Raw genomic sequence first — 18,675 nt, 5'->3', positions numbered from 1 at the left:
AGTCAGAGTGCTGTCTGCTGATAGAATGATGGAGAACAGTAGCTCCACATCAGTCAGAGTGCTGTCTGCTGATAGAATGATGGAGAACAGTAGCTCCACATCAGTCAGAGTGCTGTCTGCTGATAGAATGATGGAGAACAGTAGCTCCACATCAGTCAGAGTGCTGTCTGCTGATAGAATGATGGAGAACAGTAGCTCCACATCAGTCAGAGGGCGGTCTGCTGATAGAATGATGGAGAACAGTAGCTCCACATCAGTCAGAGTGCTGTCTGCTGATTGAATGATGGAGAACAGTAGCTCCACATCAGTCAGAGTGCTGTCTGCTGATTGAATGATGGAGAACAGTAGCTCCACATCAGTCAGAGTGCTGTCTGCTGATAGAATGATGGAGAACAGTAGCTCCACATCAGTCAGAGTGCTGTCTGCTGATAGAATGATGGAGAACAGTAGCTCCACATCAGTCAGAGTGCTGTCTGCTGATAGAATGATGGAGAACAGTAGCTCCACATCAGTCAGAGTGCTGTCTGCTGATTGAATGCCTGTTGGTGAATTCTCATCCCAGTGGAGAAGTACAGCTGAGCAGAAATGAAGCTATCAAAAACATGCTCTTTCTCAGGGGGAAGTTTCCACCAAACCATCAAGATCATCTTTAGCATTGAGAACATTGTTTATCCATTACCTACCGATGGACTTAATAAGATTCTAAACGACACTCAATAACCCACCTGGGGAATTAATGGTCATAAATCCAGTGCCTTTGTCTGCCTAGTCTAAAGCCTGGAGCCATGCCAAGGACTGGCAGACAGGCCAATACTATTGTCCAATCTGTAATGGTTTAAGATGTGCTCTGTCAGCAGCTGACAGGAACACTGCAGGGTCCTGTTCAGAAGGATGAAACATTCACAACGTCGCAGATAGAAATGTAAGGAGTAGAGCGAACCCTATTGCCTAATCCTAATAAACTGGACTGACGGATCTGTTCTACATGATATATTTCTATCTGAGCGCCCAGGTGTGTGTCCTCTGCGTTGCGGTTCAGCGTGTCTGCCAGGGGAGTGCCGTGTACTGAACACCAGCAATGAGGTGAAAGGTGAAATATCAACGTGTATGTGTGAGAGAGAGACTATCCTTGAGGAATGTTTTGTTAGGGCAATATTATTTTACATTCCTTCCAGGGAACAGAAACCCCACACACACTTACCTTTCTGACACACACACACACACACACATACAGAGAGACAGACAGGTAGCGACAGACAGACACAGGTAGTGCCATACAGACAGACAGGTAGTGCCATACAGACAGACAGGTAGCGACAGACAGACACAGGTAGTGCCAGACAGACATACAGACAGACAGGTAGCGACAGACAGACAGATAGGTAGCGCCAGACAGACAGACACAGGTAGCGCCAGACAGACATAGAGACAGACATAGAGACAGACAGATAGCGACAGACAGGTAGCGACAGACAGGCAGACACAGGTAGTGCCAGACAGGTAACGCCAGACAGACAGACACACAGGTAGCGCCAGACAGACAGACACACAGGTAGCGCCAGACAGAGAGACACACAGGTAGCCCCAAACAGACAAACAGGCAGCGCCAGACAGACACACAGGTAGCGCCAGACAGACACACAGGTAGCGCCAGACAGACACAGACAGACATAGGTAGCGCGAGAGAGACGGACAGACACAGGTAGCGCGAGAGAGACGGACAGACACAGGTAGCGCGAGAGAGATGCAGGTAGCGAGACAGACGGACAGGTAAAGGGACAGGTAGAGAGAGCGAGACGGACAGGTAGAGAGACAGACAGACAGGTAAAGGGACAGGTAGAGAGAGCGAGACGGACAGGTAGAGAGACAGACGGACAGGTAAAGGGACAGGTAGAGAGACAGACGGACAGGTAGAGAGACAGACGGACAGGTAAAGCGACAGGTAGAGAGACAGGCAGACAAGTAAGGGAACACGTAGAGAGAGCGAGACGGACAGGTAAAGAGACAGGCGGACAGGTAGAGAGAGACAGACAAGTCAAGGGACAGGTAGAGAGAGCAAGACGGACAGGTAGAGAGACAGACGGACAGGTAGAGAGACAGACGGACAGGTAAAGGGACAGGTAGAGAGAGCGAGAGGTAGAGAGAGCGAGACGGACAGGTAGAGAGACAGACGGACAGCTAAAGGGACAGGTAGAGAGACAGACGGACAAGTAAAGGAACAGGTAGAGAGAGTGAGACGGACAGGTAGAGAGACAGACGGACAGGTAGGGAGACAGACGGACAGGTAAAGGGACAGGTAGAGAGACAGACGGACAGGTAGGGAGACAGACGGACAGGTAAAGGGACAGGTAGGGAGACAGACGGACGGGTAAAGGGACAGGTAGAGAGACAGACGGACAGGTTGAGAGACAGGCGGACAGGTAAAGGGACAGGTAGAGAGACAGACGGACAAGTAAAGGAACAGGTAGAGAGAGCGAGACGGACAGGTAGAGAGACAGACGGACAGGTAAAGGGACAGGTTGAGAGACAGGCGGACAGGTAAAGGGACAGGTAGAGAGACAGACGGACAAGTAAAGGAACAGGTAGAGAGAGCGAGACGGACAGGTAGAGAGACAGACGGACAGGTAAAGGGACAGGTAGAGAGACAGACAGACAGGTTGAGAGACAGACGGACAGGTAAAGGGACAGGTAGAGAAACAGATGGACACGTAAAGGAACAGGTAGAGAGACAGACGGACAGGTAAAGGGACAGGTAGAGAGACAGACAGACAGGTTGAGAGACAGACGGACAGGTAAAGGGACAGGTAGAGAAACAGATGGACACGTAAAGGAACAGGTAGAGAGACAGACGGACAGGTAAAGGGACAGGTAGAGAGACAGACGGACAGGTAGAGAAACAGATGGACACGTAAAGGAACAGGTAGAGAGACAGACGGACAGGTAAAGGGACAGGTAGAGAGACAGACGGACAGGTAAAGGGACAGGTAGAGAGACAGACAGACAGACAGGTTGAGAGACAGACGGACAGGTAAAGGGACAGGTAGAGAGAGCGAGAGGTAGAGAGAGCGAGACGGACAGGTAGAGAGACAGACGGACAGCTAAAGGGACAGGTAGAGAGACAGACGGACAAGTAAAGGAACAGGTAGAGAGAGTGAGACGGACAGGTAGAGAGACAGACGGACAGGTAGGGAGACAGACGGACAGGTAGAGGGACAGGTAGAGAGACAGACGGACAGGTAGGGAGACAGACGGACAGGTAAAGGGACAGGTAGGGAGACAGACGGACGGGTAAAGGGACAGGTAGAGAGACAGACGGACAGGTTGAGAGACAGGCGGACAGGTAAAGGGACAGGTAGAGAGACAGACGGACAAGTAAAGGAACAGGTAGAGAGAGCGAGACGGACAGGTAGAGAGACAGACGGACAGGTAAAGGGACAGGTTGAGAGACAGGCGGACAGGTAAAGGGACAGGTAGAGAGACAGACGGACAAGTAAAGGAACAGGTAGAGAGAGCGAGACGGACAGGTAGAGAGACAGACGGACAGGTAAAGGGACAGGTAGAGAGACAGACAGACAGGTTGAGAGACAGACGGACAGGTAAAGGGACAGGTAGAGAAACAGATGGACACGTAAAGGAACAGGTAGAGAGACAGACGGACAGGTAAAGGGACAGGTAGAGAGACAGACAGACAGGTTGAGAGACAGACGGACAGGTAAAGGGACAGGTAGAGAAACAGATGGACACGTAAAGGAACAGGTAGAGAGACAGACGGACAGGTAAAGGGACAGGTAGAGAGACAGACGGACAGGTAGAGAAACAGATGGACACGTAAAGGAACAGGTAGAGAGACAGACGGACAGGTAAAGGGACAGGTAGAGAGACAGACGGACAGGTAAAGGGACAGGTAGAGAGACAGACAGACAGACAGGTTGAGAGACAGACGGACAGGTAAAGGGACAGGTAGAGAAACAGACGGACAAGTAAAGGGACAGGTAGAGAGACAGACGGACAGGTAAAGGGACAGGTAGAGAGACAGACGGACAGGTAAAGGGACAGGTAGAGAGACAGACGGACAGGTAAAGGGACAGGTAGAGAGACAGACGGACAGGTAAAGGGACAGGTAGAGAGACAGACGGACAGGTAAAGGGACCGGTAGAGAGACAGACAGACAGGTTGAGAGACAGACGGACAGGTAAAGGGACAGGTAGAGAGACAGACGGACAGTTAAAGGGACAGGTAGAGAGAGCGAGACGGACAGGTAGAGAGACAGACGGACAGGTAAAGGGACAGGTTGAGAGACAGGCGGACAGGTAAAGGGACAGGTAGAGAGACAGACGGACAAGTAAAGGAACAGGTAGAGAGAGAGAGACGGACAGGTAGAGAGACAGACGGACAGGTAAAGGGACAGGTAGAGAGACAGACAGACAGGTTGAGAGACAGACGGACAGGTAAAGGGACAGGTAGAGAAACAGATGGACACGTAAAGGAACAGGTAGAGAGACAGACGGACAGGTAAAGGGACAGGTAGAGAGACAGACAGACAGGTTGAGAGACAGACGGACAGGTAAAGGGACAGGTAGAGAAACAGATGGACACGTAAAGGAACAGGTAGAGAGACAGACGGACAGGTAAAGGGACAGGTAGAGAGACAGACGGACAGGTAGAGAAACAGATGGACACGTAAAGGAACAGGTAGAGAGACAGACGGACAGGTAAAGGGACAGGTAGAGAGACAGACGGACAGGTAAAGGGACAGGTAGAGAGACAGACAGACAGACAGACAGGTTGAGAGACAGACGGACAGGTAAAGGGACAGGTAGAGAAACAGACGGACAAGTAAAGGGACAGGTAGAGAGACAGACGGACAGGTAAAGGGACAGGTAGAGAGACAGACGGACAGGTAAAGGGACAGGTAGAGAGACAGACGGACAGGTAAAGGGACAGGTAGAGAGACAGACGGACAGGTAAAGGGACAGGTAGAGAGACAGACGGACAGGTAAAGGGACAGGTAGAGAGACAGACAGACAGGTTGAGAGACAGACGGACAGGTAAAGGGACAGGTAGAGAGACAGACGGACAGGTAAAGGGACAGGTAGAGAGAGATGCTTGTACCTTTGTGTTCAGGTATTGACAGTCCAATAGCTTTGGCGTGTCAGCTTTGATTGGTTTGTATGCGATTGACTTTTGTGCAACACAGTTTTTCTTGGCAGAAAACCATTTTTGTTTTCCCAGCCTACTGACTGTTAATTCATTTAAAATCCTCAGAGGCAGGTAATGACACACACACACACACACACACACACACACACACGTAGCGTGTAGGAACCACTCCAGCTCAGGTAATGAAAGATTGTGAGATAGAGATAAGGGTTGTAAGTATTTTTCACTCAAATGCACTTCGTTCTCTTGCACACCATCTCTACCTTGCTCCCTCTCTCTCTCCCCTCTCTCCTGCTCTCTTTCTCTCCCTTCCCCTCACCTCCTCTCTCTCTCTCCCCTCTCTCCTGCTCTCTTTCTCTCCCTTCCCCTCACCTCCTCTCTCTCCTGCTCTCTTTCTCTCCCTTCCCCTCACCTCCTCTCTCTCCCCTCTCTCCTGCTCTCTTTCTCTCCCCCTCACCTCCTCTCTCTCTCCCCTATCTCATACTCTCTTTCTCTCCCTTCCCTTCACCTCTCTCTCTCTCCTGCTCTCTTTCTCTCCCCCTCACCTCCTCTCTCTCTCCCCTATCTCCTACTCTCTTTCTCTCCCTTCCCCTCACCTCCTCTCTCCTGCTCTCTTTCTCTCCCTTCCCCTCACCTCCTCTCTCTCCCCTCTCTCCTGCTCTCTTTCTCTCCCCCTCACCTCCTCTCTCTCTCCCCTATCTCCTACTCTCTTTCTCTCCCTTCCCTTCACCTCTCTCTCTCTCCTGCTCTCTTTCTCTCCCCCTCACCTCCTCTCTCTCTCCCCTCTCTCCTGCTCTGTTTCTCTCCGTTCCCCTCACCTCCTCTCTCTCCTGCTCTCTTTCTCTCCCTTCCCCTCACCTCCTCTCTCTCTCCCCTCTCTCCTGCTCTCTTTCTCTCCCTTCCCCTCACCTCCTCTCTACCTCCTGTAGTTATCAGCCCAGCCTCAGTCGCTGACAGTAGAGTAGAAGTATTGGGATAATTGGTGGTCCGCCTTACCACCTTTGTCCCAGATGGCGCCCTATTCCCTTTATAGTGCACTACGTGCTCTGGTCTGAAGTAGTGCATTATGTAGGGAATATAGTGCCATTTGGGGCGCACCCTCTGGGCTGTAGCCCTGTCCTGCCCTGGCCTTTCACTTCCTGGGATAATCTCTCATACAGGTAATCAAGACCTAGAAGACACAAACACACACACTCACAAAAACAGAGATACAAACCAGCACGGACACACACCTTCCAGTGTCTCTGTAGGTGAATCTCACATCACTTTCAGTTCCATACACACAGTGTACTGCTTAGCCCCAGGCTCAGGACAGCAGTGGTGCAGTACATAGGGAATAGTGTGCCAGGAACGACAGACTGCTCCACTGTCTCTTCCTGTTACCGAGGTCACAGGTCATACATTCTGACCAATAGGATGCTCACTCCCTCCCTAGCCCATGTTTAAACAATGAGATATGCTCTGAGTAAAAGGTGCGGTCGAAACGCGGCTAATCCACATTTGCTCAAGTCAATAAGGAAATTGTGCCTTTTTCTCAAAATTAGATTACATTTCTTCTCCCGCTGTTGTTTAGCTGGTGTGAAAGGAACACCACTCGTCCATGTCTCTGAGATTGTCCACAGAGCTTTCATTATGAATGGCCATTTCAGATCCCCTAACTGAAAGACATTTTGCATTTAGATGCAAAGCAGCACATCCATTAGACAGATTGACAGGTGAGGTTCACTGGTATGCTTATGGAGGGAATATCAGAGAGAGACAGGTAGGGGTGTGTGTTTGTTCAGAATGGTATGGTAGGAGAGGTATGGGTGGGGAGATTAGACTGGTATGGTAGGAGAGGTATGGGTGGGGAGATTAGACTGGTGTGGTAGGAGAGGTATGGGTGGGGAGATTAGACTGGTATGGTAGGAGAGGTATGGGTGGGGAGATTAGACTGGTATGGTAGGAGAGGTATGGGTGGGGAGATTAGACTGGTATGGTAGGAGAGGTATGGGTGGGGAGATTAGACTGGTATAGTAGGAGAGATATTGGTGGGGAGATTAGACTGGTATGGTAGGAGAGGTATGGGTGGGGAGATTAGACTGGTATGGTAGGAGAGGTATTGGTGGGGAGATTAGACTGGTATGGTAGGAGAGGTATGGGTGGGGAGATTAGACTGGTATAGTAGGAGAGATATTGGTGGGGAGATTAGACTGGTATGGTAGGAGAGGTATTGGTGGGGAGATTAGACTGGGTGGAACCGAAAACCTAAAATCTTCTGAAGTCCACCTGATTTCCACGCTCCACACCCAGGATGGAGAAACTCTCCAGGAAGACGTCAGTTTGACGCTGATGGATTAAAGCTGACCAATAAGAAATGAATCAGCCCTTTCTGTTGAGTTCTCCCAACTCCGTCCTGCCTCAAATGACTCCTTTTTCTTCTTTGTAAGAACATTTCTCTCTCTTCTCTGTTTCTCTCCGTCTCTGCAGTATGTGTTGACCCCTCCACAAACACACACGCAAGGTTCCCCTTCCCTCCATTCTAGGTGGTCAGATTGTCTGTGATGTGTCTTATGTAACCGTTGTCCTCCCTCTCTCCTTCCCTCTCTCCTTCCCTCTCTCCTTCCCTCTCTCCTTCCCTCTCTCTCCAGGTGGTAAAGTTGAAAGGCCAGGTGTTGTCTGTAATGTACAGGTTTCGTATGAAGAACAGAGAGTGGATGTTAATCCGCACCAGCTCCTTCACCTTCCAGAACCCCTACTCCGATGAGATCGAGTACATCATCTGTACCAACACCAACGTCAAGTAGGTGGACACACACACACGGAACCGACGCGCACACACGGACCGACGCGCACACACAGACCGACGCGCACACACTCACACAGAGATAGACACTGAGTAATAAACATACACGTGTGTGTAAATTTCTTGACACATGTTTCACGTCCTGGGACAGAAATGGACCAGCGGAATGTTCTAGACCAGGGTTTCCCAAACTCGGTCCTGGGTGCACTTTTGAGTTTTTTTTGCCAAAGCGCTACACAGCTGATTTCAAATGATCAAAGCGTCATGATGAGTTGGAAAGATGTCTTCTTTAGAATGTGTTTCTATGTCCAAAGGAAATCATCAATAGAAATACTGTGAAACTCCTGGCTGCTTTTTAACATCTTTGAGTGTTGTTCTCTCTGCATGTCTGGACTGGATTGACCCTACACACACCACGGACACTTCACTCATTGCTCTGGTTGTGAACACACAGTCACACACACACATGCACACACACACACATGCACACACAGTGCTCGTGCCACCGGGACACACTGACTGACTATTAACACCAGTGTGCCAGCATACAGGTCTGCTGCCCCAGTCAGCCAGTCAGTCAGTCATAATATTGACAGTACATGGCGTTGGAATGGTAGCAGTGTGTTTTACTACCAGCTGTTAAAGGTTCAGTATGGAGGATAATATTAACAGTGTTTTATTGATTCACGCCATGTTAATAAGGTGTTAAATTAAACATTTAAGGAAAGTATGTGTGTGTGTGGAACTTGGCCCATTTTCCGTTCTCTAAACAGTGTGTTTTGTAGGAAGACAGGTTCCAGGTTGTGTTTGTTTTGGTCCCTCAGGTTCCACAAACCTGTTGGTTGGACTCTGGGCTACAATGGAGGATATAGCCAGAACTGGGAGTACTGATCTAGGATCAGATTCCTCTATCCATGTGTTTTTATTCGTTGTGATCTAAAAGGTTAAACTGATCCTAAGTCAGCACTCCTACTCTGAGACGCTCAATACATAATGTCCCCATTGAATTTGTGCTGTGACCAGGCCTCCAGTCTTAAAAGCCTTCAGAGTTTTCTTCTGGTCCACAATGATGTGCATACCAATGTCTTTAGCCACAGCCTTTAGCCATCAGCCTTTAGCCATCAGCCTAGAAGGACTAGAGTGACCAGTTAGAATATCCCCTCTGGCTGTAGCAGGCCCAGTTATCATATCCCCTCTGGCTGTAGCAGGCCCAGTTATCCCCTCTAGCTGTAGCAGGCCCAGTTATCCCCTCTAGCTGGTGCAGGCCCAGTTATCCCCTCTGGCTGGTGCAGGCCCAGTTATCCCCTCTGGCTGGTGCAGGCCCAGTTATCCCCTCTGGCTGGTGCAGGCCCAGTTATCCCCTCTGGCTGGTGCAGGCCCAGTTATCCCCTCTGGCTGGTGCAGGCCCAGTTATCCCCTCTGGCTGGTGCAGGCCCAGTTATCCCCTCTGGCTGGTGCAGGCCCAGTTATCCCCTCTGGCTGGTGCAGGCCCAGTTATCCCCTCTGGCTGGTGCAGGCCCAGTTATCCCCTCTGGCTGTAGCAGGCCCAGTTATCCCCTCTAGCTGGTGCAGGCCCAGTTATCCCCTCTAGCTGGTGCAGGCCCAGTTATCCCCTCTAGCTGGTGCAGGCCCAGTTATCCCCTCTGGCTGGTGCAGGCCCAGTTATCCCCTCTGGCTGGTGCAGGCCCAGTTATCCCCTCTGGCTGTAGCAGGCCCAGTTATCCCCTCTGGCTGTAGCAGGCCCAGTTATCCCCTCTAGCTGTAGCAGGCCCAGTTATCCCCTCTAGCTGTAGCAGGCCCAGTTATCCCCTCTAGCTGTAGCAGGCCCAGTTATCCCCTCTAGCTGTAGCAGGCCCAGTTATCCCCTCTGGCTGTAGCAGGCCCAGTTATCCCCTCTGGCTGTAGCAGGCCCAGTTATCCCCTCTGGCTGTAGCAGGCCCAGTTATCCCCTCTGGCTGTAGCAGGCCCAGTTATCCTCTCTGACTGTAGCAGGCCCAGTTATCCCCTCTGGCTGTAGCAGGCCCAGTTATCCCCTCTTGCAGATACTGTATTGTAGAGTGTATGTGTGTTTGTGCACGTGTGAGTTGGTGGATGCGTGTGCATGTTTTTGTGTGTATGTGCACGCCTGAGTGTGTTTGTGTTTATGTACACGTGTTCAGTGCGCGTGACTGCTTACCTGCACGTTTTTTCACATGCACTACCGGGTCCTGGTCAGTAGGGGGCAGTAGCGGCACTGTTGATTTTGTCACTGTGCCTAGATAGAGGCCAGAGAGGAAAAGGAAAGGCCTTTTAGTGGTTGAAGAATCGGAGAATGGGTGCAACCCTCATACCCCAGGACCATCAACATTGACTTTAAACTTGATCCTGATGCTTCCAACACTAACATCCCACTCACACTCCAGAGAACTGGGGAAACACTTGAAGAGTTCTGTTATTCCGTTTGTTTTAGATTGCTAGATTGTGATTGTTCTGCTTTCTCCTCCACCCGTTTGTGTGTGTGTGTCTGTGTGGAAACATGCTCTGAAACATCATTTTCTCAATTTCCTCAGATATTATAATGACTTAAGGAAGGTAGTAACATAATGTTTCTGGAGATCAGATTCTCGGAGTAAACATTCCTGTGTGTGTGTGTGTGTGTGTGTGTATCCCTGTGTGTGTGTGTGTGTGTGTGTGTGTGTGTGTGTGTGTGTGTGTGTGTGTGTGTGTGTGTGTGTGTGTATCCCTGTGTGTGTGTCCCTGTGTCTGTGTGTGTGTGTCTGTGTGTGTGTGTCCCTGTGTGTGTGTGTCCCTGTGTGTGCTCCGTTGTGTGGGAGTGTTCTCTCTAGCTGAGGTGAGAGCCGGGGCAGTGGAAACCTGGCTAACTACAGACTGGGTTGGTAGATTTATAGGCTGCATAAAATATCTCATCTCATTCATCAACCCTCTACAACAGTTGTGAAGCTCAGCATCTGACCACTGGGGTACCTGAGCCAGTCTCACCCAGCGACACACATACACACACACACAGGGTTATGAGACAGACCGTCTGGTTGTTGGTGTAACTGAGTGTTACTCTGTAGTAAATGTATTGTCCGTGAGAGACACCACTCTGTTTCTTCTCAGTCATCTCTGGTGTGCCCTCGTTCACTTCCCCTCCAAGATTTAAGAGTGTTTGATTGATGTCGAGCGACTGCCATATTTCTTTCCTATGGGCCCTGGTCAAAACCACTGCACTATGTAGGGAGTAGGATGCCATTTGGGACGTAGCTCAATGCTTTAACATTCTTGAGGGGGGAGTGAATGCGTGCACACTTCATATATTAGGGAAAGAATATAGGGATCTGGACAATGTCTTTACTCTCCTGGGTTATACCCCCTCTCATATAGGATATCTCTTCACCAACGATAGGTTACACAATCAATCATTTCTGGAGAACTAGCTGGGCATATATCTATGTTTACAGCCCATATATAACCACACACACACACAGAGTGCGAGTATGTCACTACTGTGGTAGCGACTACTACTGGACCAAATAAATCAAATAAGATGTAGTTGTGGGGGAAGCCAGTGGAGAAAGCCCTGTTATTTCAGAGCTGGCTGCAGTACACACTGTGGGCCTTGGACAATGACAATACCATACCATGCATGGTGAATCTGCACCTACAATATGCATACAACAGTATATGCATACCCCTTCAAATTAGTAGATTAGGCTATTTCAGCCACACCCGTTGCTGACAGGTGTATAATCGAACACACAGCCATGCAATCTCCACAGACAAACATTGTCAGTATAATGGCCTGTACTGAAGAGCTCAGTGACTTTCAATGTGGCACTGTCATAGGATGCCACCTTTCCAAGCAGTCAGTTTGTACAATTTCTGCCCATGCTAAATGGTCTGTCCTCGGTGGCAACACTCACTACCGAGTTCCAAACTGCCTCTGGAAGAAACGTCAGCATAAGAACTGTTCGTGAGGAGCTTCATGAGATGGGTTTCTATGGCGAGCAGCCCCACTCAAGCCTAAGATTTGATTTGATTTGATTTGAGATCACCATGCACAATGCCAAGCGTCAGCTGGAGTGGTGTAAAGCTCACCGCCATTGGACTCTGGAGCAGTGGAAACACGTTTTCTGGAGTGATGAATCACCCTTCACCATCTGGCAGTCCAACGGACAATTCTGGGTTTGGCAGATGCCAGGAGAATGCATAGTGCCTGTTTTTCATGGTTCGGGCCCCTTAGTTGCAGTGAAGGAAAATATTAACACTACAGCATACAATGACATTCTAGACAATTCTGTGCTTCCAACTTTGTGGCAACAGTTTGGGGAAGGCCCTTTGCTGTTTCAGCATGACAATACCCCCATGCATAAAGCCAGGTCCATATAGAAATGGTTTGTCGAGATTGGTGTGGAAGAACTTGACTGGCCTGCACAGAGCCCTAACCTCAACCCCATTGAAAACCATTAGGCTGAATTGGAATGCTGACTGCAAGCCAGGCCTAATCTCCCAACATCTGTGCCCGACCTCACTAACGCTCTTGTGGCTGAATGGAAGAAAGTCCCCGCAGCAATGTTCCAGCATCTAGTGGAAAGCCTTCCCAGAAGAGTGGAGGCTGTTATAGCAGCAATGTTCCAACATCTAGTGGAAAGCCTTCCCAGAAGAGTGGAGGCTGTTATAGCAGCAATGTTCCAACATCTAGTGGAAAGCCTTCCCAGAAGAGTGGAGGCTGTTATAGCAGCAATGTTCCAACATCTAGTGGAAAGCCTTCCCAGAAGAGTGGTGGCTGTTATAGCAGCAATGTACCAACATCTAGCGGAAAGCCTTCCCAGAAGAGTGGAGGCTGTTATAGCAGCAATGTACCAACATCTAGCGGAAAGCCTTCCCAGAAGAGTGGAGGCTGTTATAGCAGCAATGTTCCCACATCTAGTGGAAAGCCTTCCCAGAAGAGTGGAGGCTGTTATAGCAGCAATGTTCCAACATCTAGTGGAAAGCCTTCCCAGAAGAGTGGAGGCTGTTATAGCAGCAAAGGAGGGACCAACTCCATACTAAAGCCCATGATTCTGGAATGAGATGTTCAACGAGCAGGTGTCCACATACTGGTGGTCATACAGTGTATCTGGATTAAAGGGAATGAGATGTTCAACAAGCAGGTGTCCACATACTGGTGGTCATACAGTGTATCTGGATTAAAGGGAATGGCAGCATTGTAATGGAGAGTGTATTCTAACAGCTCCAACAGTGTTGTAGCAGCTGCATGGTAGTGTGGTCTATGTTCCAACAGGCTTCCTGACTGTCCTTTAGCCTGCAGGAGTGCAGAAGGAGATGACTTTGGAGCCATGACAGACCCACACCTCACACACTGCCCCGTCTCAGTGTGCCTCAGTTGTTGATCAAGCCAAACAGAGCCATCTGTAATAATTAGTCATGTTGGCTGGCTCTTGGTAGGAACCATAAGCTGAGATGTTAGAGGCTAGCCTCCACTTCTGTTCCTGTTTCTGGGACTGTTTCTCTTTAGGAAGTCATCCGTAGAGGGCTTTTGTGTGTGCGTGTGTGCATTGGTATTGTTACCATGGCTACAAGCCTCAGGCTGCCCGCTTGCACCCTTGCTACATCCCATCAGCCACTGCTGCGTGACCTGGCTGCTTCCCTCAGAACTCCACTATTAGGCCAGCTCTGAATGTGTGGGCAGAGAACACACACACACCATAGCAGCCAAGTCACCAATGAAGCCATTCCCTATCCACTGTTGTAACACCGCTGGAGTTTACCCAGGGGCATCAGAGCAGAACCACAACACATTATAAACCTTAGCCACTCATCTGCATCACACACTTACACACACGCACGTACAAGTGCGCATGTACAAGTGCACACACACACACTTACACACTTTCAAGCATACACACACGCACGTACAAGAGCACACACACTTACAAACACACACATCAGACACACTCTGAACCTCTGGCCCTGATGTGAAATAAATAAATAACCGGTTCCATTTTCATAATGTTTCTTCCCGACCGTGTGATGCAGAGTGCTGTAGAGGTGGTTCAACAGGAGAGTGTGTAACTGTGCTGTAGAGGTGGTTCAACAGGAGAGTGTGTAACTGTGCTGTAGAGGTGGTTCAACAGGAGAGTGTGTAACTGTGCTGTAGAGGTGGTTCAACAGGAGAGTGTGTAACTGTGCTGGAAACTTGGAGCCGGCTTGGCTGGACGTATTTTTGCACATTCTTCAGAAGTTGAAATATCCTCTGGAGTTTTCCTGGCCAAGTGTTATCCATCTTAGTCCAGGTGACCCTCTGTGTGCTCACCCCTCCTCCCTCCCTACATCTCTACCTCCTATTCTCCTCTACTCCCCTCTCTTCTGGGGGAGAGAGAGAGAATATTCACTGCAAGTGTCTCTTTGAGAGGACACTAAGCAACACTTGATATAATGTGGTTTTGAAGTAGTTTGTTTTCCTCAGTGGAAGCTCTTTATTCCTAGTGACAGGTGTTTTTGATCTGGACACACACACAGGCATACACACACGGGCGCTCTGGCCATCATGTATTCTAGTTACTCACATTAGGTCTGTTGTCAGACACTAGGCTCTTATAGGCTGTGACGGCCAGGGCCACTAAGTTCAGAACAGCACCAGTCTATGTACACTGCTAGGGGACGCTTGCATGTTGTTAACACAAGTGTTTCCACCTCTCTCTCTTTGACATTCAGGAATTGATTTGAGGCAGGAAAGGAGGAAGTAGTTTCTCTTTCTCATTCTTTCTCTTAGATATTCAGTCATTTATTTGAGACAAGAAAGGAGGACTGTTGTGATGTACTTAGAGAGAGAAAGCTAAAAGAGACAAACAGAGATGAGCTGTCAATTTCCTAAAGTCTTTCTGTCTGTGGACTCAAACCCAACTGGTCCTCTGTAGTCTAAAGTGGCCTCCTCCTCCTCATCACGTCTCCTCAGAGAGAGAGAGCTGTATACTTCTCATGGCAGGAGAAGAAAAACAGTTTGATTCTCTCTGGGTAAATAGGAAATGTCAGGGTTGGATGCTCCAGAAAACAACTTAGCAGGAAATCACTCCGAGGCTTCTGAAATTAAGGGCCTGAATTAGATGCTGTGGTGCAATTTGCCAGCGACAAATGGATTCAAGGCACAAGTGTGTGTGTGTGTGTAAAGTTTATCTGCCTGTGTGTGTTTGTGTGTGTGTGTGTGTGTGTGTGCGTGCGTGTGTGTGTGGTGAGTGAGAGAGAGAGAGAGAGAGAGAAATACAGACATTCTGTTGCCAGCTTACTAATGATGCATAAGAGCTGACAGGAGACATTCTGTCTGGAAATGGTTTTGAGTTTAAAAACAGCTCTTGAAACATCTTATTGCCGCCACATTGACTATTGGGAATATTTGTTTGCATACAGGTGTTGCTCTTTTCGTTTAGGCATTCAGAATACACTGACTCTGCAACAATGGATGTATCCCAGCTGGTACCCTAAGAATGCACTACTATTGACCAGGGCCCATAGGAAGCTATGAGGGAAAAGGGTGCCATTTGGAACACAGCTCATGTTATTCATTACATCCCAAAAGGCTTGTTTTTGAGAGTACTGAATTAGAATCTGTTGTTTCACAGTGTATAGAAGACAGTTAGAATCTGTTGTTTCACAGTGTATAGAAGACAGTTAGAATCTGTTGTTTCACAGTGTATAGAAGACAGTTAGAATCTGTTGTTTCACAGTGTATAGAAGACACAGTTAGAATCTGTTGTTTCACAGTGTATAGAAGACAGTTAGAATCTGTTGTTTCACAGTGTATAGAAGACAGTTAGAATCTGTTGTTTCACAGTGTATAGAAGACACAGTTAGAATCTGTTGTTTCACAGTGTATAGAAGACAGTTAGAATCTGTTGTTTCACAGTGTATAGAAGACAGTTAGAATCTGTTGTTTTACAGTGTATAGAAGACAGTTAGAATCTGTTGTTTCACAGTGTATAGAAGACAGTTAGAATCTGTTGTTTCCCAGTGTATAGAAGACACAGTTAGAATCTGTTGTTTCACAGTGTATAGAAGACACAGTTAGAATCTGTTGTTTCACAGTGTATAGAAGACAGTTAGAATCTGTTGTTTCACAGTGTATAGAAGACACAGTTAGAATCTGTTGTTTCACAGTGTATAGAAGACAGTTAGAATCTGTTGTTTCACAGTGTATAGAAGACAGTTAGAATCTGTTGTTTTACAGTGTATAGAAGACAGTTAGAATCTGTTGTTTCACAGTGTATAGAAGACAGTTAGAATCTGTTGTTTCCCAGTGTATAGAAGACACAGTTAGAATCTGTTGTTTCACAGTGTATAGAAGACAGTTAGAATCTGTTGTTTCACAGTGTATAGAAGACACAGTTAGAATCTGTTGTTTTACAGTGTATAGAAGACACAGTTAGAATCTGTTGTTTCACAGTGTATAGAAGACAGTTAGAATCTGTTGTTTCACAGTGTATAGAAGACACAGTTAGAATCTGTTGTTTCACAGTGTATAGAAGACACAGTTAGAATCTGTTGTTTCACAGTGTATAGAAGACAGTTAGAATCTGTTGTTTCACAGTGTATAGAAGACAGTTAGAATCTGTTGTTTCACAGTGTATAGAAGACACAGTTAGAATCTGTTGTTTCACAGTGTATAGAAGACAGTTAGAATCTGTTGTTTCACAGTGTATAGAAGACACAGTTAGAATCTGTTGTTTCACAGTGTATAGAAGACAGTTAGAATCTGTTGTTTCACAGTGTATAGAAGACAGTTAGAATCTGTTGTTTTACAGTGTATAGAAGACAGTTAGAATCTGTTGTTTCACAGTGTATAGAAGACACAGTTAGAATCTGTTGTTTCACAGTGTATAGAAGACAGTTAGAATCTGTTGTTTCACAGTGTATAGAAGACAGTTAGAATCTGTTGTTTCACAGTGTATAGAAGACACAGTTAGAATCTGCTCCTTGTTAAGAGGCAGAGCCTGGACAGCTGTGAGTAGGGAGAGAGAAAACAAGGGACAGAGAGAAAACAAGGGAATGATAAAGACAGAAAGGGATGGAGAGGAGAGCAGTCTGTTGCCCCCTATAGTCATTCAGCACAGATGGACAGACCAGCTTGTAGTCTGTATTTAATAGTACATTCACAAAGGACCCTTAGGTTTTTCCAGTCGGTCAATGTTCTGATTTGTTCTACAGCCGTTAGGGTGACAGGTGTGGTATCTTGCTGATTTGTTCTACAGCCGTTAGGATGCCAGGTGTGGTATCTTGCTGATTTGTTCTACAGCCGTTAGGATGCCAGGTGTGGTATCTTGCTGATTTGTTCTACAGCCGTTAGGATGCCAGGTGTGGTATCTTGCTGATTTGTTCTACAGCCGTTAGGATGCCAGGTGTGGTATCTTGCTGATTTGTTCTACAGCCGTTAGGGTGCCAGGTGTGGTATCTTGCTGATTTGTTCTACAGCCGTTAGGGTGCCAGGTGTGGTATCTTGCTGATTTGTTCTACAGCTGTTAGGGTGCCAGGTGTGGTATCTTGCTGATTTGTTCTACAGCTGTTAGGGTGCCAGGTGTGGTATCTTGCTGATTTGTTCTACAGCTGTTAGGGTGCCAGGTGTGGTATCTTGCTGATTTGTTCTACAGCTGTTAGGGTGCCAGGTGTGGTATCTTGCTGATTTGTTCTACAGCCGTTAGGATGCCAGGTGTGGTATCTTGCTGATTTGTTCTACAGCCGTTAGGGTGCCAGGTGTGGTATCTTGCTGATTTGTTCTACAGCCGTTAGGATGCCAGGTGTGGTATCTTGCTGATTTGTTCTACAGCCGTTAGGATGCCAGGTGTGGTATCTTGCTGATTTGTTCTACAGCCGTTAGGATGCCAGGTGTGGTATCTTGCTGATTTGTTCTACAGCCGTTAGGATGCCAGGTGTGGTATCTTGCTGATTTGTTCTACAGCCGTTAGGGTGCCAGGTGTGGTATCTTGCTGATTTGTTCTACGGCCGTTAGGGTGCCAGGTGTGGTATCTTGCTGATTTGTTCTACAGCCGTTAGGGTGCCAGGTGTGGTATCTTGCTGATTTGTTCTACAGCCGTTAGGGTGCCAGGTGTGGTATCTTGCTGATTTGTTCTACAGCCGTTAGGGTGCCAGGTGTGGTATCTTGCTGGTACGTTCGGATGCTGGTGTTTTGTATCACTAACTTGACCATCTGTTACTAATAATACAATCTAAAGAGGAAACATATCAAAGTGATGGTATTGTGTTAATGTGTATTAATGTGTTGTCATTGTGTGTGTTCTCCAGGCAGCTCCAACAGCAGCAGCAGGCAGAGCTGGAGGTCCATCAGAGAGACGGCCTGACAGCCTACGACCTGTCTCAGGTACCCCACAGGACCCCTATAGCTGCCTGTTGATAATACAACATATAACATTGAGTCTTCCCTATATCCACTGTACCCAGTGTAGCTTACTTACCTGTTCATACCCCTGGCTTTTCATGCTAGACAGCTTCTGAAGCTGTTCATTATATATCATTAAAGGCCCAGTGCAGTCAAAAATGTGATTTTCCTCTGTTTTATATATATTTACATACTATGATATTGGAATAATACTGTGAAATTGTGAATATTATGATAATGCCCTTTTTTAGGTTAAGAGCTAAATCCTGCTGTTTAAGTGAAGAGGTCCTTCCCTCCTCTCTTTCTAGCTGTTGACTGTACATCAGTTTCTAGGGTTTCATTAAGTGAAGAGGTCCTTCCC

General features: G+C 47.8%; 1 protein-coding gene and 1 long non-coding RNA gene across 16 annotated transcripts in view; both read left to right on the top strand.

Annotated features, from left to right (window-relative positions):
- Window positions 1-18,675, top strand: part of arnt2 (aryl-hydrocarbon receptor nuclear translocator 2) — a 104,148-nt gene that overhangs the window by 57,438 nt on the left and 28,035 nt on the right. For all 12 annotated transcript variants that reach the window (XM_031812380.1, XM_031812378.1, XM_031812370.1 and 9 more), the window contains 2 exons: window positions 7,791-7,942; window positions 18,221-18,296. In XM_031812380.1, coding sequence (XP_031668240.1) covers window positions 7,791-7,942; window positions 18,221-18,296 — 228 coding nt within the window. The remainder of the gene's footprint in view (window positions 1-7,790; window positions 7,943-18,220; window positions 18,297-18,675) is intronic.
- Window positions 2,642-5,508, top strand: LOC116359554 (uncharacterized). 4 transcript variants are annotated; one of them, XR_004206701.1, is made up of 4 exons: window positions 2,642-2,972; window positions 3,609-3,960; window positions 4,661-4,724; window positions 5,009-5,508. It is a non-coding gene; the product is annotated as an uncharacterized LOC116359554 (long non-coding RNA). The 4 variants fall into 4 exon arrangements; XR_004206698.1 differs by lacking the exon at window positions 5,009-5,508 and having other exon boundaries at window positions 3,609-3,892; window positions 4,461-4,785; XR_004206700.1 differs by lacking the exon at window positions 5,009-5,508 and having other exon boundaries at window positions 4,661-4,785.

This window comes from Oncorhynchus kisutch, unplaced genomic scaffold (assembly GCF_002021735.2).
Source record: "Oncorhynchus kisutch isolate 150728-3 unplaced genomic scaffold, Okis_V2 Okis03b-Okis08b_hom, whole genome shotgun sequence".
In the NCBI taxonomy this organism is placed as follows: domain Eukaryota; kingdom Metazoa; phylum Chordata; class Actinopteri; order Salmoniformes; family Salmonidae; genus Oncorhynchus; species Oncorhynchus kisutch.
Note: the sequence above shows the minus strand (reverse complement) of the source record. Positions and strands in the feature narration are given on the sequence as shown.